This window comes from Balaenoptera borealis (assembly GCF_965194805.1).
Source record: "Balaenoptera borealis genome assembly, chromosome: 12".
Classification (NCBI taxonomy): domain Eukaryota; kingdom Metazoa; phylum Chordata; class Mammalia; order Artiodactyla; family Balaenopteridae; genus Balaenoptera; species Balaenoptera borealis.
In genome coordinates this window covers 57,485,951-57,510,264 of record NC_138869.1, presented here as the reverse complement: position 1 = coordinate 57,510,264, position 24,314 = coordinate 57,485,951, and the positions used below count along the sequence as shown (strand labels likewise).

At 36.1% G+C, this 24,314-nt stretch overlaps 2 protein-coding genes and 1 long non-coding RNA gene across 6 annotated transcripts in view; 1 reads left to right on the top strand and 2 right to left on the bottom strand.

The window, feature by feature from the left end:
• STT3B (STT3 oligosaccharyltransferase complex catalytic subunit B) overlaps positions 1–8,535 on the top strand; it is a 99,171-nt gene extending 90,636 nt beyond the window's left edge. The window contains exons 14-16 of the mRNA XM_082348472.1: positions 1,484–1,597; positions 3,639–3,851; positions 6,884–8,535. Of these exons, the coding sequence (XP_082204598.1) occupies positions 1,484–1,597; positions 3,639–3,851; positions 6,884–6,964 (408 nt within the window). The 3' untranslated portion in view covers positions 6,965–8,535. The remainder of the gene's footprint in view (positions 1–1,483; positions 1,598–3,638; positions 3,852–6,883) is intronic.
• The window catches only part of LOC309608562, a 733,071-nt gene that overhangs the window by 296,767 nt on the left and 411,990 nt on the right, over positions 1–24,314 (bottom strand). The window lies entirely within an intron of this gene.
• Positions 7,357–24,314, bottom strand: part of OSBPL10 (oxysterol binding protein like 10) — a 389,819-nt gene continuing 372,861 nt past the window's right edge. For all 4 annotated transcript variants that reach the window (XM_082348482.1, XM_082348480.1, XM_082348479.1 and 1 more), the window contains one exon: positions 7,357–24,020. In XM_082348482.1, the coding sequence (XP_082204608.1) occupies positions 23,976–24,020 (45 nt within the window). In that variant the 3' untranslated portion in view covers positions 7,357–23,975. The remainder of the gene's footprint in view (positions 24,021–24,314) is intronic.

The following is a 24,314-nucleotide window of genomic DNA, read 5'->3' as shown; positions in this document are numbered from 1 at the left end:
TTCCCTACCACAGATTTGTCCCCTCCCCAAAAGCCCTTCTCTGGTGCATCATCAGATCACATCCAGCCTGGTTTGTAGGTAGATTCTGTTGTATCTCTCCCACTCAGCTGTGAGCACAGAGAGGTTTGGCACCCAGTGTTGTGGTTTACGTGGTGAAGGCACAAAAGATGAGAGTAAGATTCACTGCTGATCCAGAATAAAAGAACCTTTTGGGAAAATGTATGAATGTGTTTTATGTGACAGGGATGAAGTCGAGTAAAGCCCCAGATTCCCTGTTTAAATGTAAATGCTGTGACATTTCCCCTTAACTACAATTAATAAACAGTATTACCTTGTGTTAAATTGGTCTTAATTTTAATCCTCCTAGTATGTAATTTTCATTTGTGCATTTGCTTTAGCAGTGTTAAAACTGTGACGTGGTAGATCCAGATATATGCTTTGAACCATTTATATAGAGAAAAATCCTAAATTCCTATGCTTTGTGAATAGGTAATTTACACATTCACATGGTTCAAAAAATAAAATATAAAGGGATATACAGTAAAAGTTTACACCCCCACCCCAAGAAAAGGAAAAGAAAAAAGTCCATGGTAGTCTCTTACTATTTTCTTATGATTCTTATTGAAGCAGATAACTAGTAGCAAAATATACACCTTGTTCTTGCTTTTTTTACTTCACAATATATTGTGGAGATCTTATGGGGATCCTTCGTTCCTTTTTTTTTTTATATCTGCATAGTGTCTTCCATTGTGTGTGTGCACCATGATTTATTTAACCTGTCCCTGTTAATGGACATTTAGGTTGTTTCCAGTTTTTTAATCTCATAAACAGTGGTGCGATAAATAACTTTCTGCACTCATCATTTTGCCCACATATAAGTATCTCTGTAGGATAAATTCCTAGATGAGGAATTTCTATAGATAGTGTCAGATTAGCCCTCTTAGAGGTTAATTCATAAATTTGATGAGCTCCCAATAAAAATTCCTACAGAAGTTTTCTAAACATTCCCCTCTCAACTAAAGAACTGATTTTAAAAGTTCATATGCAAAAATAAAGAACAAATTTAGTTGGCCTACCTGATACTAAATCATGGTATTGGTACCTTTTTTTTTTTCTTAAATTATTGAGGTTTTATTATAACATGGTTTAAAATCTGGTAGAATTAATTAATAATTGCCCTCCCTCACTCTAACAGACTATTGTTCTTTTTCTCTATGTTTTCTTGGATGCTCTTGTTTATTTTCTATAAATGATTTCTATACTGAGCTTTAAAAAACACCCATGATAGTTTTGTGGGTTTTTTAAGAGATGACATTAAATTTATAAATTCATCTTCTGATACTATGTTTTTTTGAGATGTAACTAAATATGGCTTTATGAAGGTACCTCAAAAGTTAGTTCTTATGGGGAAATGAAAAGGGGAACCTGTAGCTTTGAATTGGTTATATTAAACTGACACAAACTTCTGGATTCTTTCCTGTAGGAAAGTGACTATTTCACCCCACAAGGAGAATTCCGTGTAGACAAAGCAGGATCCCCTACTTTGTTGAATTGCCTTATGTATAAAATGTCATACTACAGATTTGGAGAAATGCAGGTTAGTTACATCAATTTTTCTATAATCTTTATTCAAAGGAATATTAAGTAGCCTTGTTTGACTCTAAAAAACAGGATAATGATGTTTTGTTTGTGCTGTAAAGAAAAATGTGCTCATCTAAAGATTCTTTTCTCTGTTAAATTTAATTTCTGAAACTTGTATGTAAAAAATGAGGAAATATTTTTTAGATCGAAGATTTCTTTCCAAAATTGTTAATTAACATAGGCTCAGATCCATTCTTTGCTTGCCATCTCACTTTTTGACTTCATGCTTTTGGAAGACCGGGGAGAGGTCTTCCAGCTGGGAAACAGTGTGATCTTAAGTAGTTTAACTTCACTGCCTGGTGGGGGAAAGCCTGAAATTAAAGAGATGAATTATTTAGTCACTTCACATATTCACTGTTTCCCTGTTCTCCATTACCACAGAGAGCTAGGACTCTCTGGGTCAGAGTTTTCCCAGAAAATTGGAATGATATGGTACAAAAGATTAAGAGTCAACAAAAATGAGTGAATGGGCAAAGAGGCATCGTGGCAAAAAGAACAGATAACAGACTGTCACAGCACCTGGGTTCCAGGTCTGGCTCTGTCAGGTCACGTAACCCTTGGACAAGTCATATTCTCTCTGGACTTGTTTTTTTCCTTGTCTGTATATAATGGAGTTGGACTGATGGCTTCTGTGGTTCTTCATAGCTCTCAGATTGCATGACTGTCACACCAAGTTACATCCTTCATACTAAGGTTACATCAGTGGCAGAGGAAAAATTGCTTGTTTAATTTTATACAAATACCAGGGGTCAAGATCATGTTTCAGCATTATTCACTTGGAATTACTCTACAGGTGGCTCTGAAAAAACAGACAAAAATTTTACTACCAGATTTAGGTTTTTGTGTGTGTTTTCTTTGAAGGCCACTGCCTGGTCTCTAAACTCATGCTAAGAAAGAAGCAACTTAAGCCCATAATAATTAGCTACCTCAGAAAATGGGTGAAAGATTAGTTTCTCTGTTCACTAATGAGAGCATTGAAGGACTTTTTTTTTCTGTCACGTTTATCAAGAGCTCTAAGCTGTGCATCTAGCATGCATTCATTTTGATGCCTTTCCCTACTCAAGAATAATATGTTTAAGACATGAAGTATATAACTTTGCTCTTGTATAGATGTGCAATAACAAGTTATTCTCACACTGGAGGAGATTTGGTTTTTGGTTTTATTTTTAAGTTGAATTCATTTAAGTTCTGTGTGGCCACATAAACTTAGTCTGAGAATTTCTTAAAATCTTCTTGCGTCCCCCCATTTCTTCCTCCTTTCATTCTTGGTTAATCTTCCCACGGTTTGGCTTGTCTGACTTCCTTTGTGGTTCCCAATTTCAGGATTGTTAGCGTCACTGCTTTACTTGTGCACTGACTTAACAAGTAGTACTGGTGAGATAGAGCCACACTGAATAAGGTAAAGTCATCATGCAGCTTACATCCTGTTGGCGGATATAAGTAATTTTAAAAATAAATAAAACCTTTAGCAACAAACACTATAGAGTAAAAGAATAAGGAATCAATGGAGGAGACTTCTCAACCATCAATCTCAAGAAAATATTTTCCTGAAGGGATGGTATTTGGGCTGAGACCAAAGGATAGAAAGGGACCAGCCATGCAAAGTCACTGAATGAAGAACTTTGAGGTTGAAAGAGTAGATGGTATAGTGCAAGGCCCTGGGGCAGAAAAGCAGGCCTGTCTGTGTGTTTTCTCTGAATACCTATAAGAAGGGCTTTAATGGATTTCATTTTGCTATTTTGGTTTTTTTATGCCTGCGGGCTGTTCATCCACTTTAAGGGTTCAGTGAAACTCTAATTCTGATGTATTTAGTTTCTCTCTTGCAGATTTCTTCCTATCTGGTTAGCAACATACAAGAACTGTTACAATATATTGCTCTGATTGTGTTTTCCTAGTTTAAAAGGAGAAAGTTTTACTCTGCTACTAACATTTACTACCTTCTAATATTGCAAGCTTTCCAATATGGTTAACATCCAATACTAATGTCACTTTTGCAGCTGGATTTCCGTACACCCCCAGGTTTTGATCGAACACGTAATGCTGAGATTGGAAACAAGGACATTAAATTCAAGCATTTGGAGGAGGCCTTTACATCAGAGCACTGGCTTGTAAGGATATATAAAGTGAAAGCACCCGATAACAGGGTGACACTAGACCACAAACCTCGAGTAACCAACATTTTCCCAAAACAGAAGTATTTGTCAAAGAAGGTGGGTGCCAAATGAAGTCATGTTTATGAAAGGGTAACTCCATATATACACTAGTATGTATAAAAGGGATAACTAATAAGAACCTGCTGTATAAAAAATAAATAAAATTTAAAAAGAAGAGAAAAAAAAGGGTAACTCAAAGATCGGTTGGTTTGACTGATAAATAATTACTGAAAATTGCGAATAAATTTTCATTTGCCAGATGAATAAAGACCAAGGCTTATATACAAAGGAGATATAAAACCAGCCTGCTGAGGGCAATCCTTGCAAACTGAGCACTTCAGGTACCCCAAGCAGCAACTGTTCTGGATAGTTCTCGATAGGGAAGAGTGGTTATCAGTGAACCAAGCTGAGATTTTCCAGAGGCGTTCTGGCTTTAGCTTGTGCCACTCCCATTATTAAGACTTGTTTGTAAAGTGAGATGTGTTTGTGGCTTCTGAACCTTTGTGAAAGTAAAAATGCCAAACAAGTAATAACAGTTGTGATTCGTTCATCATCTTTTGGTCAAAGCAAATTTATGTAGCATTTTCATGTTCCGTTCTCAGTACGATGTTACTGTATTATTCATTGAATAAAAAGTAAACTTGAGTTGGTTTGAGTCTTGAATTTAAAAAAATCATTTATCTTAAGATAATTATTTTTAAATGTAATTGTCATGACAAAGCTTGTAGGTAGAATTATGATGATGAGACTATTGCAGTCCTTTTGTAATAAATATTTAATAAGATATGAAGTCTTCTATTAGAGGTCATTATGACTCACTTAAGCCAAATAGATCTAATCTTTGCTATAAAAGCTACTGAAAAATGAGTATTTATATGGTTTGCCCTCTGGGGGAGATGGAAAATAATGAGCAGTCAGAAAAAATATTAAGATTGTATTTTAAGGTACTACCCTTATAATACTAATTGTTATTAGACTGATCTCAGTCTTAAGTCTTGAAAGATACTTAGGTTTACATTGCTCAGATCAGTTATTTTAAATCATTGAAGGAATTGTCTTATCCCTTTGTATTACTTAAAATATACTTCAAATATATTCAGGATACAGATTATTTCAATTTGTACTATAAAGTGCTGAATATTAACTGTATGGTATGTAAATAGAAACTTTAACTGAATACTTTCTGTGCCAGGAATAGGTTACCATATCTAGACTAACGTATTTAAATAAGTCACAGAGAGCTGGCACTCACTGTGTCAGTCATATCAAGTGATCTGGTGTCTCATAGGCACGTGGTAGAAGAAACTGGTGAGTCACATCAGTGCAGAAGTCAGAACAAATGCTGCCAGTCTGAAGGCAGTCACTCCTAAGACATCTCAGCCCAGTTTTGAAAAACAAGGCATTGAACTTGCTGTATAACTGTTGATAGTGAAGTCTCTTAATCTGACCTCTTTGTCTTCTCATCATTTCCCCCAAATAAGTGAATGGATAAATAAAAATCCATCTGTCTTGTATACCAAAAACATATTCTATTAGCCAACAACATGGATCTAGTATTTCTGGTTTCCATGGCTTTATACTCAGTTTTGTACTAGCAGGAATGCTCTTTATTTGTTTTGCTTTCCTCTCTCCAACCCGGTTTTTATTTCGGATGTTGAAGCGGGTGTGAGTGAGTACAGCAGCCACTTCCTGCCACTGCCAAGCTGACATGGCTGAGGCACTGGGAATTGTAGTCCGGGGCTGCATGGCTCACCTGCTCCTAGAGAGAAACACCCTGAGGACCTAGATACATACGTGCAGAGACCTGGGGCATTTTACAGGATCTCATAGAAAAGGTTTCAAGTTAGAAATAATGTAGGTGATGATAAAGAAACCAACTCCTTGGCCTGGTTTGAATTTTTACAAATTGTGCCCTCTGAAATTCTTTACTTTTTGCCCTAATAAAATAAGTTAATAATAAGGTAATAACATATATTGTGGGCAAGTTAGCAGTAGCTAATTTTTGTGACCTTAAGAAGGATTGCATTCTGCCTTGTATTTTTGTCGCTGTTAGAAAAAAATTATAAATTGTTTTAAACTGAACATCATAATATATATGTACATGACATAGCATTTGCCAGAGTTTCTGAAACCTCCTCCAAAAGTTGTATTTAAATGTGAGAATTGAATTGAGGGGTCAATCTCTTGAGTCTTCACCTGCTGCTAACCCAGTGCTTTGACTGATGCCTTAAAGAACTAATTTCCAAGAAATTTGCTTTTTTCAGTATCTATGAATATGTCGGATTGTCAGACCCATGTCCTATATTGATTTATCTTTGTGAGACTCTAAAATAGCAAACATTTTTGCAGTAATTTCTACCACCACATTTGTAGTAATTTATTTCTTATACCACAGACATCAGTTGACAGTATTTTAAGTGGAATCCTGAAGTGTTAAGAAAAATGAAAAATGTCTTAGTTTTTTAAAGATCTGTGATGCTCAAGAAATGTTACGGGTTTTTTTCTTGGTGTTTGGGTTTTGTTTTAATATTTAAGTGCTTATTTTCCTACCTAAATTGGAGAATGTGCCAAGTAACTTTATTTCTCTTTATTTTTGTAGATAGGTGTAATCATCCTCATTTTTTACAGATAAGAAAATTGGGGCTCCAAAAGTTACTAAGTTAATTTGTATTTCTGACACAGCTAATTCTTGGAAACTAAACTAGGAGCACCATTAACATTTTCTGAATCCTTAGTCTAGTTATATATTCTATCATGCCTGGAAATGTGAGTAATTATTACACCTAAGCGTTCAGTGGTTGAGAGGGGAGGTGGGGATCCATTCACTTGATGGTGAGGAATGTATGACAGGCGTTTGAGGACTGCTGTGGTTGTCCTTCATCTTAAAGGTGAGGACCTAGTCCAGTTCATCTTGGATCTCGGCATCCTTGGCATAGAGCAGTTCGTGGTGCTGTTTCAGAGTTCAGCCTAGGAAGATCTGAGGGATTATTAAGACAGTCTTCATCACTCTGCAGTAAACCATGTGTGTATCTGTAGTTTTAATCCGTGGGAAACCTGCACTAACACCATGTGTTCTGTTTTCTTTTTAGACTGCGAAAAGGAAGCGTGGCTACATTAAAAATAAGCTAGTTTTTAAGAAAGGCAAGAAAATATCTAAGAAGACTGTTTAAATATACTGTTCTGGTTCCTAACTTGAAGCAGATGTCCTTGTGAGAACCGGTCTTTGCCTTTAGCTCATGTCATGTTTCACAGCGACGGAGGGTACAGAACCATCACTGGAACCATCACTGGTCCAGGTTAATGTACAAAACTTTCTGGCAATGCCTGATTTAAAAAATAAAATTGGCTTACTGAGAACAGCTGTTTTTGATTTGTAATGTGAAGCAAGACAGAGCACTGCTGTAAATGTCTAACAGCAGACTTTTTTTTTTTACTGGTACATGTTATCCTTCAAATCTGAGAATTTGGACAAATCGCACCAAAGAACCCTCTAATTTGGTCCCTGGCACATGCATACTTGTCAATGTTTTTATTCTTTTACAAGACCTGCATTTTATTTGAATTACCCAGATAGCAATATGTAAAATATGAATGACAAAATGTGATGCAAGCTTCTTGAACCAGTAAACTAGTACGGTCTGAGAAAGAGGTATTAGAAAAATAATGATACTTCCTTGAACTATATTTATTTTCATGTTTCTCCAGTGCAAAGAATGTTTCATCAAATGTACGTTTTCTATTGCTTACTGTTTGCTCTGAGAAGAAGCTGCTGTTTCAAAGATGGACCTCTAACTAATCGATTCAAATAGTTTTTTTTATGTTGAAACATTATTGCTGCTGTTAGCAGTTGTTTTCACCAGGTACTTACAGAGCAGATCTCATACATTGTTCATTCAAGGGCTAAATTTATATCCTTTGGAAATCATGGCAACTGCACCGAACGTTGCTTATTACCAGGATGGGGTTTGGTATCTTAGTCCTGAGGTTAGCACTTTGTTTACATGCAGAAGATTAAGGAAGAAACCCTTAAAGTGGACAGGCAGCCAGAGTTCATTTTGTGTGATTCTTCAAAATGACAAAGGATTTTTAAAGTTTGCCTGGATTTCTCTCATTTTTATAACAGTTTCATCCATCACAGTGATTTTGTCCTCTGCTGCATATTTTGTTAATCCCGTAAGCATTTGATGAAACACTCTTTAATGCTATATGCATTTTCTTACTTTTATTAAAAATGTGACAATTGTCCAAAAAAATGCACTAAAATATAAATGGAGATTGAACATGTTCACTTTCCGTCTCATAGGCAACTTTATATAGACTTGAAAATTTTCTCCTGTTTAGTAAAAGTGAAAGAGAAAGGGTTTTTCCTGCCACAGGATATCTTTTTTTTATATAAACAAGCATAATTTACACCACTGCTTTTGGTGGAAAAGTGCAGAATAGTATGTAACTTTTATGAAGAAAAGTGTAATTTACAATATTCATTGAGAATGTTACTGCTGATTTTCTTTTCCAAAGTGTAGAATATTCTTTGATTTATAGAATCCATTTTTGACCCAGATGATGGTTCTTTTACATACCAATAAAATGGTTGAACCTTTACACAAATAAAGTGTAACTAAATCTGGATTTCTGATACCTTGTCATTTGGAGGATTTTATTTTACTTTGTTGCTTTAAAATTCAATGCAGAGAAGTTGTTGACTGTAGGGAAAATAAAGTTAATTCAGATTTTGTGTTAAGTGTTGTCTTTTATACATCTTTTATTTTTGAAAGGACTAACAGTATTGAACACATACTTCCTTCTTGTTCACTTTTACAAAGGTTTTAGAGAACACGTGTAGGAAAAAAAGTGCTAGGTTAGTTCAACTTAGGTCTAAGGTCTAAGTTGAACTAATCTATTATTTATTTTGCCTTCCTTTCCACCCCAGAGTGAAAATTTCATTTTGACTTTTTATGTGTGAGTGAGGGGAAGACACCTAGCCAAATAAGAATTTAATCTCCATGTAAATGAGGCTAGGACTCTAACAAAAGCCCTGCTCTGTAAAGTTCCGACATTTAATCAGCCAAGTCTTGTATAATTTTCTCATTAAGAGCAGGAATGATCTCTCACCTTTTCCAGTTTTAGGGAACCCCATTTTGGTTCAGTGGATTGCCTCAGCAAAAACTGTATTGTAACCACACTTGAGATTTTATTGTAGCAGAAAAGTGAAATTATAGACAGTAAAACAGCTTTTATTTTTATTCCACATCTTAGAATTGAACAAGCTGAGTGCTTTGTAGTATAAATAAGGCAGTGAGGCAGCAAGTCCAAAGATAAAATTCATTTTTCAAACTTACGTCCTTACCTACTTACTTGAGTTTGCATTTGTAGAGTTTTAACTTTGAGTCCCCAGGCCATGACCAAAAGGCCAGAGAACTAGATGGTGTAAAAGCAGCCTATAGGGTATTATCGTTTCCATAGCTTAAGGTCATAAGATTATGAAATCTGGAGCCTCTGCCCACTTTTTTTAAATGGTAGTAAAATATATAACATAAAATTTACCATCTTAACCATTTTAAAGATGTACAGTTCAGTAGTGTTGAGTACATTCACATTGTTGTGCAACCCTCTCCAGAATCTCCTCCTTTGGAATGGGTGCTGCTTGATGTGGGTGCTGTCAGACCCCCTGCCTTGTTACCCAGGCCTCACTGAGGTGGGTGGAGTCATGAATGAATGTAGAAACAGCAGTCTGTTAGAAATGGCAGGTGTCTGAAATGAAAAAGTAATCCTTCTTTTGGTGTGAGGTGTGACACCGGGAAGACAAAAATGTACATCTTAGCAAGTTACCACAAGACAAGCAACTTTGTAACCACAACTCAGATCAAGAGAACAACACTGCCAGGACGCCAGAAGCTTCCTCATGCTCCCACTTGGTTACTGGCCTGTCCCACTTGCCCCTCTAGGAGGTAATCAGTCCCCTAGGTTTTACAGTAATTTGTTTCTAAACATATTTAATTGTACATGTTCTTTGAATGATAAAATGGCCTCAAAGTATGTATTTTTTTATTTAGCTGCTTTTGCTTAGTTTTTATGAAATTCCAAATGTTGCATGCAGCTGTAGATTTATTTTCATTGATGTATAGTATTCTTGTATGTGTGTATCTCTCACACACACACACCATTCTATTGATAGATACTTGTGTTGTTTCCAGTTGGAGGATATTACAGTTAAGGCTGTAGGAATTTTCTTTTACACCTCTTGTGGAGCTTACATATACACATTTTAGTGGGTATTTACCTAATAAAGTAGAATTGCTGGTAGGGTATGAAGGTTCTTGTTACTCCCACATCCTAATCAGCCCTTGTCAGTCTTTTTAATGTGGCCTTTATGGTGGGTGAATGATGGTTTTCCATTGTGGTTTAGTTTGCCATTTCCAGGTTACTAATGAGGTTGGTCATTTGGCAATCCCCTTTTTATAAGGATTTGGTTTTTCTTTTTTTTTTTATTGTATTAGTAGGAGTTGTTTATATATCCTGTATATAACCTCTTCATCATTTGTGTTGCAAACTGCCTAGGAATTCATTATTTTAATGTTGTTGTATTTTTCAGTCTTCCATGTGCCTATAGCTTTCTGTGTGCCCTGTTTAACAATATTTTCCTAACCTGTGGTGTGAAGATCATCTCTTGTATTCTCTTCCAGGAAATATATTGTTTTATCTTTTATACTTAGGGTTGCAGTCTGCCCAGAATTCATTTGTTGAGTACAGTGTGAATTGTTTGGGTTTTGTTTTGGGTTCGTTAGGTTTTTTGGTTGTTTTTTTTTTCCATATGCAAATCTAATTGTGCACCATTTATTGAAAAGACTGTCCTTTTCCTAAAGTTCTGCAGTTCTCCTTGTGCAGTAAATCCATACATGAATCTATTTCTGGGCTGTATGTTATAGTCCATAGATTTCTCACCTTTCTGTATTGATTTAATGTGCTTTAAGATAATTAATATGGTAATGTCTCCCATCCCCACCTTCTCAGACTTCGCTTGGCTATTTCTGGCCCTTTGTTTCTCCATATAAATTTTAGAACCAGTTTATTAAATAACACCAAAGAAGAAAAAAAAAGAAAGAAAAACCTTGTTGGGCTCTTGACTGGGCATTAGGCATTGAAACTATAGGTGAATTTAGGAAAAATTAACACCTTTGAAATACTGAGTCTTCTGTCTGTGAACATGGCATATCCTTCAATTTATGTAGGTCTGGGTCATCTTTAATATCTGTATTGTAGTTTTTCAGTAGGTCTTGCACATTTTCATAAGTTTTATTACAAGGTATATTTTTTGATAAATACTGTCTTATAAAATTTTATTTTTCAATCGTCAGTATATAGAACATTTGGTTTTGTATGTTGAAATTGTACTGAACAACCTGTTAAGCTCATCCTAATAATTTATTCAGATTATTATAAACATATGCCATCATACTTGGGGAATAATGGCAGTTTTATTTCTCCTTTTCTAGTGGTTATGCATTTGATTTTCTTGCCTTTGCTGCACTGGTCAGGATATCCAGCGTAGTACTGCATAGAAAAGATAACATGTTTGTCTTGCTTCTGTCTCACACAAAGTTTTCAATATTTCTCCTTTAAATATGTTTACTGTAGTTTCCTTTAGGTATCTTTGATCGGATTGAGTACATATCTGTCCCAATTTCCTGAGTTATCATGAATGAGTTTTGTTTTATCAGGTGATTTTTTTCCTTTGTTTATTAAGATGATTCTGATTTTTCTCCTTTATTCTGTTTGTTAATAGTGAATTACAGAGACTTTCTGTTTACATTGTTGAACTAAATTTGTGTTCCTGGAATAATGATTATTTCTGGTTTTTTTTCTTGTTGCATCCCTATTTCTGTCTCTTCTCTCTCATTACCTTGCTTCTCATTTTCCTTCAGTTTTTTATCCAAGACCAGCTTATGGCTTTGTTGACATTTTCTACAGTGTGTTTTTATTTCATTAGTGTTAATTTACTTCTGTTTGCTTGCAGGAGAGTTGTTCTTTTTACCTTAGTGTGATACATGAACTTAAAGTTATAAATTTACTCCAATCATAGTCTGTTTCATTCTCCCAAGTTTTGATGTGAACTATCATTGAGTTTAATGCATAATTTGTGTACTTTCTTCTTTGAACCATGGGTTATATAGATGTACATTTCTTGATTTTCAAATATGGTGGTTTTTTAGTTATCCTTTTATTATCAGTTTCTACCTTAATTGTATTGTAATCAGATACTGTGATTTTAATCCTTCGAAAATGTTTGCAATTTGCTCTGTGGTCCAAAGTGTGTGTAAAATCTCCCTGAAGCTTGTTCTGTTATTTGCTGAGAAGGATGTATTGAAATTGTATACTGTTATAGGTTTGCCTATACCTCTTTGAACTGTTGATTTATTTTGTATGTTTGAACCCAGATTATTAGGTGTATATATATTTAGAACTTCTATTGGTAAATTGAACCTTCAATTTTTTTGGAAATATCGGGATTTATTTTCAGTAATGCTTTTTGTTAAAGCCTATTTTGTCTGATTAGTAAGTTATATATCAACTTTCTTAAGATGTTTGCATGATGTATCTTTTTCATCCTTCTAGTGTACCCTATTTTGGATTTGTTGGGCTTTCAGCCTTGTAGCTTGTTGGTTTTCATCATTTTTTAAGTTCCCAAATCATCTCTTTAAATATTGTTTCTGCCCCATGCTCTTTGCTCTCCAAGACTCCAGTTGAACATAGTTAATTAAGCCTTCTTCATTGGTTCCCTCCTTTTGCCTCTCCATTCTGTGTATTTTCTCGACTCAAGTCTCTCATCAGTTATGGCTGATCATCTGTTCTTAAACCCATCCATTGAGTTCTTTTTACTTATTGTTTTTCAATTTTGGGGTTTCTCTCTCTTGCCATGCCAAATCTGCTGTTTCTTTTTACGGTTTACAGCTGACCCACTGACAGTCCTTTATTTAACATAATGAGCATAGTTATTTTAAAGTGTGTTTGATAATCCACTAACTCAGCTCTTGTGGGTTTTGTTTCTGGTGTGTGTTTCCTCCTAATGTGTGGAGGAGAGAGGGGGCAGATTGTGTGCTCTGGACACATAATTTAAGAAATTGTTTAAGTTTTTTTAGGCCTAGGATATTTTCCTTTCTAGAAGATTTTGTTTCTGCTAGGTACCTAGTGAAACTAGCAAGCCAGAGTCACATTAATCGAATTTAAGGGATGCTATATGATACACAGAGCTAGCCTGCCATCCCCGTGAGGGCTGGTTCATTATTCCCAGGCTGAAACCCTGCAAGGACTTCATCCATGCAGGTTTCAATACCAACATTTGTCCTCCTAGTTCTGCAGGGTTACTGAAATTGCAGTTCAGTCTCTGCCAATTTCCAGGGGGAAATGGCCTCAAATGCCAAGCTCTTCTCTCAGGATTTGCATCTTGTCCTGGCTTCTGGCGTGGTGATGCTGTCTTGGTTCTGTGAAGTCTTAAAACAGGTGTTATTTCTTGTCCAGCTTTACTGCTTGTCCTTAGCCAGAGAGTTGGTCCAAACTCCCCCAGTCCACTACTGTCAGAAGTTGAATATTAGAAACAAAGTTACCTATGGTCCTTTGGAGCCTAAAACAGATAGATACAGTATTTGTTTCTTAAACAACATCTTCACCTCTTTCTTGCTGTGTAACAGCTAGACTTCGGCAATCCAAATTTTGTGCATCCCATAGATAGATAGATAATCACAATCTCATTATTTTATTTACTTGGAGAATATGGAATATTCTTGGAGAGTCATCTTATTTTAAAATTCTGGTGACAGTTTGATTAGAGTACCAAGTGTCTGCTTTTGTTGAATTGGGTTTCAGTGAAAGCTGAAGCTAATGAGATTGAATGAAAACTCAAGATCAAGTGGCAGCCAGACTGACTGACTGTGACAACAGTGCATTGTAACCTCAGCACACTATCATAATTATTCAAACAAGCCGGATAGATGATAGATGAACATCATCATCTCTCTCTTCTAACAAAACTAGATTAACGTGAATCAGAGCTCAGGCTTGTATCCTGCTGAAGGAAAAAATATATACTTTGTGTCTTTTAATGTATATTATATATAAACATATAATCTATGTTTTTTTAATGTTTTTATGGCCCTAGCTATTTATGAGGAAGCTGGGTATTAGTCAAGCTTCTGTTACCTCCCTTCTGCCAGGAATATGAAAAACACACTTGTCAGTGAGCGAACCTCCCATTTCCTATCTATCTTTGGTCTACACAGAATTAACTTTTTAGGTCTGTAATCTGTTGATTTAATTTTTGTGTATGACTTGAGGTGTGAGTTTTATTTATTCAGTTGGACCAACACCATTTGTTGAAAAGTCCTATTTCTCCCATTTAATTGGCCTTTGTAGAAAATAAACTGACCAAAATTCTCTATTTTGTTTCATCAATCTATGTGTGTCCTCAACACCAATATCACACTGATTAACTGTAGCTTTTCAGTAAGTCTTGAACTCAACTCAGGTAACGTGAGTTCTACACCTTTGTTCAATGACTTTTAATATTTACCCTGAGACCACAGGCATACACTGGGTATCTTGGGCAAACGAGGATGTGTTGTCACCCAACCTGCAGCTGACATAGGATTAATATCCAGACTGGGTAAAGAACGCTTAGGAAAAAACACATGATTTTCATTAGTCCTTAACAGAAGAAACCAAATAGGAAGTAAATATATGAAAAGGAACATACCCACCAGGGTTAGCTAAAATGTGCAAATAAGTGAGAGGATGTACAAAAACGTGTATATTGCTGGTGAGAACTTAACAACTGCTCAGAATTAGCTGATGCAACTGAAGATGCATATCCCCATGTCCCAGCAATTCTAAGTCTGTCAGAAGTAGCTATGGTAAACTGATTGATAGCAGTATGTTCATATAATGGAATAGTATTGAAGGAAAAAGAAGAATGAACTACATTGATAAGGAATAACACTGGTGATCTTAAAAACAATTTGAGTTAAAAAGCCAGACCAAAGGATATATAACATGATCCCATTTATATACAGTTCAAAAACAGGCAACTATGTATCATTTAGGGAGGGATGTATAGTGTTAAAGCTATAAAGCAAACCAGGCTGTGATTCACCCACAAAGTTGGATTAATGGTCAACTTTGTGGGGGTAGAGGCAGAATAATGGGGAATTTGACTAGGAACATGTAAGAACGTTTTGGAGTGATAGCAGTGTTTCTTTGGAGTTGGATTGTGGTTACATGTGTCTGCTTCTACTTTAAAATAATTCATTACATGTGTCTGCTTCTACTTTAAAATAATTCATTACACTGCACACTAGATTTTTGCACTGTGCTTATAACACACACATGAGAGCAAGGTTGCAGACTAGGAAGCTCCAGGCCATCATTCCTTCATGGAAACACTCAAAATAACAAACTAGAGACTGGCTAAAATACCATTATAAGGGCTCTGGAAAACAATCACTGGTCTACAGCACTGAACGAATGCCCAGTCAAGAAAAAGTCACATTAAAAATAGTATGAAATCTCACAGTGCTTTTATTCACCTTGGCCCCACCTCTCCACAGTGGCATGGTTGAGAGAAAGCAGCAGCGCAGCTCTCAGTGACCTCTCCTAAATAGGAGGGAACAAAGCAGAACTCACCTGCAAAATTCTGATGTGTCTAGGACTGCCAGAAGAAAAAAAAAACTTCGCCTAACTTGTTAGTCTCAGGGAAAAGTAGTATAGCTGGGGAAAGCTACAGAAAGAGGGAGGCACTGCTCATAAAATTAGAACAAAAAATTTTTAAATTTGTATGGAGACACAAAAGACCCCGAATAGCCAAAGTAATCTGGAGAAAGAAAAATGGAGCTGGAGGAATCAGGCTCCCTGACTTCAGACTATACTACAAAGCTACAGTCATCAAAACAGTATGGTACTGGTGCAAAAACACAAATATAGATCAATGGAACAGGATAGAAAGCCCAGAAATAAACCCATGCACCTATGGTCAATCTACGACAAAGGAGGCAAGGCTACACAATGACAGTCTCTTCGTTAAATGGTGCTGGGAAAACTGGACAGCTACATGTAGAACAATGAAATTAGAACATTCTTTAACACCATACACAAAAATAAACTCAAAATGGATTAAAGCTCTAAATGTAAGAAAGACCTGATACTATACAACTGAGAGGAAAACATAGGAAGAACACTCTGACATAAATCACAGCAATATCTTTTTCAAGCCATCTCCTAGAGTAATGGAAATAACAAAAATAAACAAATGGGACCTAATTAAACTCGAAAGCTTTTGCACAGCAAAGGAAACCATAAACAAAACGAAAAGACAACACCCAGGGTGGGAGAAAATACTTGCAAATGATGTGAGAGATTAATCTCCAAAATCTACAAACAGCCCATGCAGCTCAATATCAACAAAACAACACAATCAAAAAATGGGCAAAAGGCCTAAATAGACACTTCTGCATAGAAGACATACAGATGGCCAAGAGGCACATGAAAAGATATTCAACATCGCTAATTATTAGAGAAATGCACATCAAAACTACAATATCACCTCACACCAGTCAGAATGGCCATCATCAAAAAGTCTACAAACAATAAATGCTGGAGAGAATATGGAGAAAAGGGAACCTTCCTACAGTGTTGGTGGGAATGTAAATTGGTACAACCACTATGGAGAAGAAGGTTCCTCAAAAAACTAAAAATAGAGTTGCCATATGATCCAGCAATCCCACTCCTGGTCGTACATCTGGAGAAAACTAATTCAAAAAGATACATGCCCCCCAATATTCATAAAGAAGATGTGGTACATATATACAATGGAATACTACTGAGCCGTAAAAAAGAATGAAATAATGCCATCTGCAGCAATATGGATGGACCTGGAGATGATCATACTAAGTGAAGGAAGCCAGAAAGAGAAAGACAAATATCATATGATATCGCTTATATGAAAAACCAAAAAAAAAAAAAAATACAAATGAACTTCTGTATGAAACAGATTCACAGACTTAGAAAACAAACTTATGGTTACCAAAGGGAAAAAGCAGGGGGGATAAATTGGGAGTTTGGAATTAACAAATGCACACTACTATATATAGAAGGGATAACCAATGGGGACCTACTTCACAGCAAAGGAACTCTGCTAGATGTTGTCTAGTAATCTAGATGGGAAAAGAATTTGAAAAGGAATAGATATATGTATAACTGAATCACTTTGCTGTACACCTGAAACTAACACAACATTATTAATCAACTATACTCCAATTAAAAAGAAGAAGGCTGCAGGGAGACTACAGACCTGGAGATGCCTGGGCAAGAAATTACGGATAGAGGAACAAGAGAATATCTAAGGTCCTGAGAAGAAGCTGAAGGGAAACTCTCTGAAGAATTAAGACATGTAAAAAGTAGTCATGTGTAAGGGGGAATCAAAAATGGCACACAACCCCAGGCAAGACACATGTCCAGAAAAGACCTTAGAGAACCTTAAGCCTCCATGCCGGGCTGATCCCAAGGCTCACACACCTTTCACATCAGTGAAGGTCTTCCCTGGGGTGCAGCAATGAAAACACTGGGAGAGATGGTTATTTTTTCAAATGCCCGATTTTCAACAAAATATCACAAGGCATACAAAAAAAAAAAAACAGAAAAACATGGCCCATGCAGAGGAAGAAAATAATGTAACAGCAACCGTCCTTAAGAAATAGGCATCAGATGTATTAGACAAAAACTTTAAACCAACTGTCTTAAATATGCTCACAGAAATAAAGGAAAACACAAAGGACAAAAGTAACTCAAGAAAACACACAGAGTATCAACTAAGATAGAAATAATCTTTTTAGAAAAAATCAAATTCTGGAACTGAAACAAATAAGATGAAAAGTTGGGTAGAGTGCTTTAACAGGAAGAAGAAAAAGTCATGAAGACAAGTCAATTGAAGTTATTAGGTCTCAAGAGACAAAAAAACAAAAAACTGCAGAAATGTGAAAAGAGCCCTCAGGACACCATTAAATGGACTGATATACGTTATGGGAGTCCCAGAAGGAAGAAAGAGAAACGGCCCATGTGATTTGAAGAAATAATGGCAGAAAACTTCCCAAATTTGATGAAAGACATGACTACAAATTCAAGGAACTCAACAAATGTCAAGTATGTTAAACCCAAAGGAATCCACAGACCACACTGAGACACCTTATAATCAAACTGTTGAAAGCCAAAAGCTAAGAAAATCTTGAAAGCAGCAAGAGAAAACTGACTTGTCACGTAAAAGCCATCCTCAATAAGATTATCAGTGGATTTCTCAGAAATTTTGAAGGCCATGAGGCAGTAGGAATATACATTTAAAGTGCTAAAAGAAAAAAAAAATGTAAACCAAGAATTCTATAACTTTCAACACTGCCCTTCAAAAATGAAGGAGAAATTAAGAGCTTTCCAGATAAACAAAAGCTGAGAGAGTTCATTACCACTACACAAAGTCATTTTTTAAGTTGAAATGAAAAGCTTTAGACAATAACTCAAAGCTATAAAAATATAAAGGTAAATACATGGAGAAATATGAAAACCAATACAATTTTGTATAATTTTATAACTTATTCTACATGACTTAAAAGACAGGCACATAAAAATAACCATAGACCTGTTAATGGGTACACAATATACAAAAATGTAATTTGTGACATCAATAAAAAGGGGTGAAGCTTTTAACTAAAGCTTTTAACTAAAGGATTAGTTTTTTTTATGTGATTGAAGTTAAGTTGGTATTAATTTAAAATAGATTGTTATAACTTTAGGATGTTATGTGTAATCCCTCTAATAACCACAAGTGAAATGATTATAGAATAAAGACAAAAGAAAATGAGAGGGAACAAAATGTATCACTAGAAAAAAATCAACTAAATTCAAAGGAAGACTATAATGAAGGAAATGCAGGACAATAAAGCTATAAGACACACAGAAAACAAATAAAATGGCAAAAGTAAGTCCTTATCAGTAATTACTTTAAATGTAAATAGATTAAATTCTCCAATCAAAAGACATAAACTGGCAGAATGGATTTTAAAACAAGGTCCAACTGTATGCTCTCTATAAGAGACTCACTTTAGATCTAAGAACACGGTGTACATTCAAAGTCAAAGGATGGGGAAAATATTTCATGCAAAGAGTGACCAAGGAGAGCAAGGGTGGTTAGACTAATATCAGGCAAACTAAACTTTAAGTCAAAAACTTACAAGACACAGGGACAGTATATATTGATAAAAGAATCAATTCACTAAGAAGATAAAACTATTATAACCATACATCCACCAAACATCAAAGCTCCAAAATGTATGAAGCAAACATTTACAGAATTGAAGGGGAAATAGCTCTACAATAATAGTAGGAGATTTCAATACCCCACTATCAATAGATAAAAACAACAAGACAGGATCAATAAGGAAATAGAAGACTTGAACATCACTGTAGGCCAACTGGACTTAACATACACACACAGATCACTCCACCAAACAGCAGCAGAATACACATTTTTCTCAAGCGTGCATGGGACATTCTCCAGGACAGACCCTATGTTAGCCCACAGAACAGTAAATTTTAAGACTGAAATCATACAAAGTATTTTTTCCAATCACAGTGCAATTAAATTAGAAATCAATAGTGGAAGGAGAGCTGAGAAATCCACTGATACGTGGAAATTAAACAACATACTCTTAACCAATGGATCAAAGTAGAGATCCCAAGAGAAATTAGAACTTATCTAAAGACAAATGAAAATAAAAACACATACCAAAATGTACGGGATGCTGCAAAAAGCAGTGTTAAGGGGAAATATATAGTTATAATTACTTACATTTGCAAAGCTCACAAATCAACAACCTTTGAACCTTAAGAAACAAATGAGCTAAACAAAACTAAACCCACAGCTAACAGAAGGAAGGAAATAATAGATTAGCATAGAGGTAAATAAAGTAGAGAAAACAGACAAAGTCTCACACTTCCTGATTTCAAAACTTACTGCAAAAGCGATCAAAACTGTGGCACTGGCATAAAATCACACATAGACCAATGGAATAGACTAGGGAGTCCAGGAATTGTCAAATGGTTTTTTGATAAGACAACCATTCAATGGGGAAAAGAGTCTTTTCAACAAATGGTCCTAGGAAAACAGTATATCGATATGCAAAGTAATAAAGTTAGACACTTACCTAACACCATATACAAAAATTCACTTAAACTGGATCAAAAACCTAAACATCAGAGCTAAAACTGAAACTCTTCGAAGAAAACATAGGGGGAAAGCTCATGAAATTAGATTTGGCAATAATTTCTTGGATATGACAACAAAAGCACAAGCTATTAAAAAAAATGGACTTAATCAAAATTAAATACTTTTGTATATCAAAGGACACTATCAACAGTGAAAAAGCAACCCACAGAACGGGAGAAAACAATCTGCAAATCATATATATATATGGAACTCCTACAACTCAACACATAAAGCAACCCAATTAGAAAATGTGCAAAGGACTTGAATAGACATTTCTCCAAAGAAGATATACAAATGGCCATTAAACACATCACTAATCATTAGAGGAATGCAAATTAAAGCCACAATGAGATAGCTTTTCACACCCATTAGGATGATTGTTGTAAAAAAAAACAAAAAAGAGAAAATAACAAGTGTTGGGGAGGATATGGAGGAAATCAAACCCTTGTGCACTGCTGGTGGGATTGCCAAATGGTGTACTCACTGTAGAAAACAGTATGGCAGGTCCTCAAAAAATTAAATGTGGAATTTTCATATGATATAACACTATACACACACACACCCCCCTGAAAGAATTAAAAGCAGGGACTCAGAGATACTTGCACTCCCATGCACATTGCAGCATTATGCACAATAGCCAAAAGATGGAAACAACCCAGATGTTCATCGACAGGTAAACAAAATGTGGTGTGTCTGTATGTGCGTGTGTGTGTGTGTGTATATATATATATATATATATATATATATATATATATATATATATATATATATTCCTCTTAGAGGAAAACATAGGACGAACACTCTTTGACATAAATCACAGCAAGATCTTTTTTTTTTTTTTTTTTTTGCGAGATCTTTTTTGATCCACCTCCTAGAGTAATGGAAATAAAAACAAAAATAAACAAATGGGACCTAATGAAACTTAAAAGCTTTTGCAAAGCAAAGGAAACTACAAACAAGACGAAAAGACAACCCTCAGAATGGGAAAAAATATTTGCAAACGAATCAACGGACAACGGATTAATCTCCAAAATGTATAAACAGCTCATGCAGCTCAATATTAAGAAAACAAACAACCCAATCCAAAAATGGGCAGAAGACCTAAATAGACATTTCTCCAAAGAAGATATACAGATGGCCAACAGACACATGAAAGAATGCTCAACATCACTAATTATTAGAGAAATGCAAATCAAAAGTACAATGAGGTATCACCTCACACCAGTTAGAATGGGTATCATCAGAAAATCTACGAACAACAAATCCTGGAGAGGGTGTGGAGAAAAAGGAACCCTCTTGCACTGTTGGTGGGAATGTAAATTGATACAGCCACTGTGGAGAACAGTATGGAGGTTCCTTAAAGAACTGAAAATAGAACTACCATATGACCCAGCAATCCCACTACTGGGCGTATACCCAGAGAAAACCATAATTCAAAAAGACACATGTACCCCAATGTTCATTGCAGCACTATTTACAATAGCCAGGTCATGGAAGCAACCTAAATGCCCATCGACAGATGAATGGATAAAGAAAATGTGGTACATATATACAATGGACTATTACTCAGCCATAAAAAGGAATGAAATTGGATCATTTGTAGAGACATGGATGGACCTAGAGACTGTCATACAGACTGAAGTAAGTCAGAAAGAGAAAAAAATATATCGTATATTAATGCATATATGTGGAACCTAGAAAAATGGTACAGTTGAACCAGTTTGCAGGGCAGAAAGAGAGACACAGATGTAGAGAACAAACGTATGGACACCAAGGGGGGAAATTGGGGGCGGGGGGGGTGCTGTGTGGTGAATTGGGAGATTGGGATTGACATATATACACTAATATGTATAAAATGGATAATTAATAAGAACCTGCTGTGTAAAAAATAAAATAAAATTCAAAAATTTAAAAAAAAAAAAGCCAAGAGGATGACTACTCCAGGAGTCAAGACAGTGTTACCTCTGGGGTCCAGGAGGGGAATTTTGTAGGGGCACAATTTTGTCGAGGCACAAAGGTGGCTTTTAAGGTATGAACAAGCAGGTTTCTTTCCCTAAGCAGTGGGTACATGGGTGTTTATAATTATTCTTGGAACAGTATTATGTTTCATGTACATCTTTTTTATATGGTATTTCACAATTTTTAAAAAGGCAAAATGAATCCCCCCCCCCAAAAAAAAGTGACCCTTCTCCATTTTTTACTACCCAGATGGTTTATACTCTGGTATAAGACTGGAAAATCTAAAAACACCACAGTGATTACTTTTCCGTCTTCTCACTGAGGATTTTCTTCTCAAAATAGCATCTATTCCACTTTTCCTCTCAGAAATAAAATGGTTCCAAACACTTTACTCTCCTGGATGTTTTAAGACGACGGACTGGAACAAGCCTACATTATGGTTTTGCCTGGTAAGTCACTTCTCTCAAAACAAGACTATTCACTAGATGTGACCTTATGACCTTGTCACAAAATATCCATACATGATGTTTTGATGAAAATATGATTGCTGTTCACATCAAATTAACACTAATCAATAAAATTTGAGTTCATTCAGAGCCACCAATTCCAACAGAACTTTGGAATCCCTAAAAATAAAATACAGACACACAGATAAGTATAGTATTTAATCGAAATATATTTGTCTAATATCTACAAAGTGTGAACAATTGGTCTTAAGAAAGCAGACAAAAGGCACAAAATTAGTATTACTACAGAGAAGCATTCATGCTACCGGATTGTATAAATATTCTCATTAGAGTGGCACAGTAAAAAATAAATTAAGCATTGAGCAAAGATCAGATACTTCATTTTCTCCTTGCTTTATATTCTGGTCATGTCTTGACCTCATTTGTAAAGGCTGAAGACTGAAACTGAACTGAAACCATGAAACACTTATGCAGGCTTTATGGATGTTTTAATCACAGTGGTTTCCTTGCAGAATTCGGGTCAAACGAGAGGTGCACTTTAAAAAAAATCCACAGGATATTCTCTTCTCTTTCCCCAAACGAAATATAAGATTGAGGCTGTGGTGGTGCATGTTTGTATATGCATGCGTGTATTTCATTTCTAAAGCCCTTTTTTCAGGATAAAGGTAGTGCAGTCTCCATATGACTTGTTTTCTACCATGAAAGAAGCAGCTTCTGAAAATTGTAGGACTAGAGCTTTGAGCATGAGAAATTACCAGAAAGCTTCTGGGGCAAGGAGATGCGAGGAACATTCCAAGGTAGGCCTGGCTCTAGGCTCTCCCAAGGGTGCTCCATCCTAGAATGCTCCGGCATAAACCTTTACCAGCTTCCTGCCCGCTCCCCATCCAGCAGGAAATGGCAGTTGATCTGCCTTGCATATGGACAAACAAATGTTGACTTGGGAGGGGAGTGGGAAGCACAGCGATAATTCTGAAATGACAGCCACCTTCTACCAGACGGACAGCAGTAGGGCCACGCCAGTTCACCTTTGTTTGGACAGGAGTTGTCAATTGGAGAATACTTTGTGAGTGCAAAAGTATTTGGCAAAGTGAAGAGTAGAAAACTTCAAACCTCATTGATAAAAAGGAGCTCATAATTACCCATTTCAATATTGGTAAGTGCACTATTTACATGTGTAATAATATCCAGCAGACATAGCACATGCGTGTGAACATACAGTGTGCCGAGAGCTTGCACACAGACGTGTGTGCACACGCATGCCCCAAATGGCTCTTGAATAAATTCTATCCCATAGTAGAGTCTGGGGGTGCATTTTTCACAGTACATAATTTCTCTCTCAGGTACCATGTCTTGAATGCTATCAAGAGGTCTCAGGGAATACCAGCAGAACCTTGATACTGTACCACTTTAATTCCTACAAAAACAGGACCATTTCTGAAAGCTCTGCATCTCCACCCATTAGTGTGCCTTCCAGAGCGGATTGTAGTATACCCAGCCGTCACCCTGCAAGAGAGAGGAGGACACATCATTACATCGAGACCTGTCGGCGAGGCAAGGGGAGAAGCAAGGGTATCCCCTGCTGCGCTAGTAACACACAGTACTGGTTACCATCTATCTGTTCAGGACCACCAACCTGTGTGCCTGCCTCTCCTGATGTCTCACAGCCAAGCCACGCTGGTGGTCTCACCACCCCTCCTCAGCCCGGCTGCTTTTTAGAGCCCATGGGATCTTCATATCTGGCATTTTGGAAGCAAACCCCACAAAATGACCAAAATAACGAGGGGGAGGGCTTTGTTG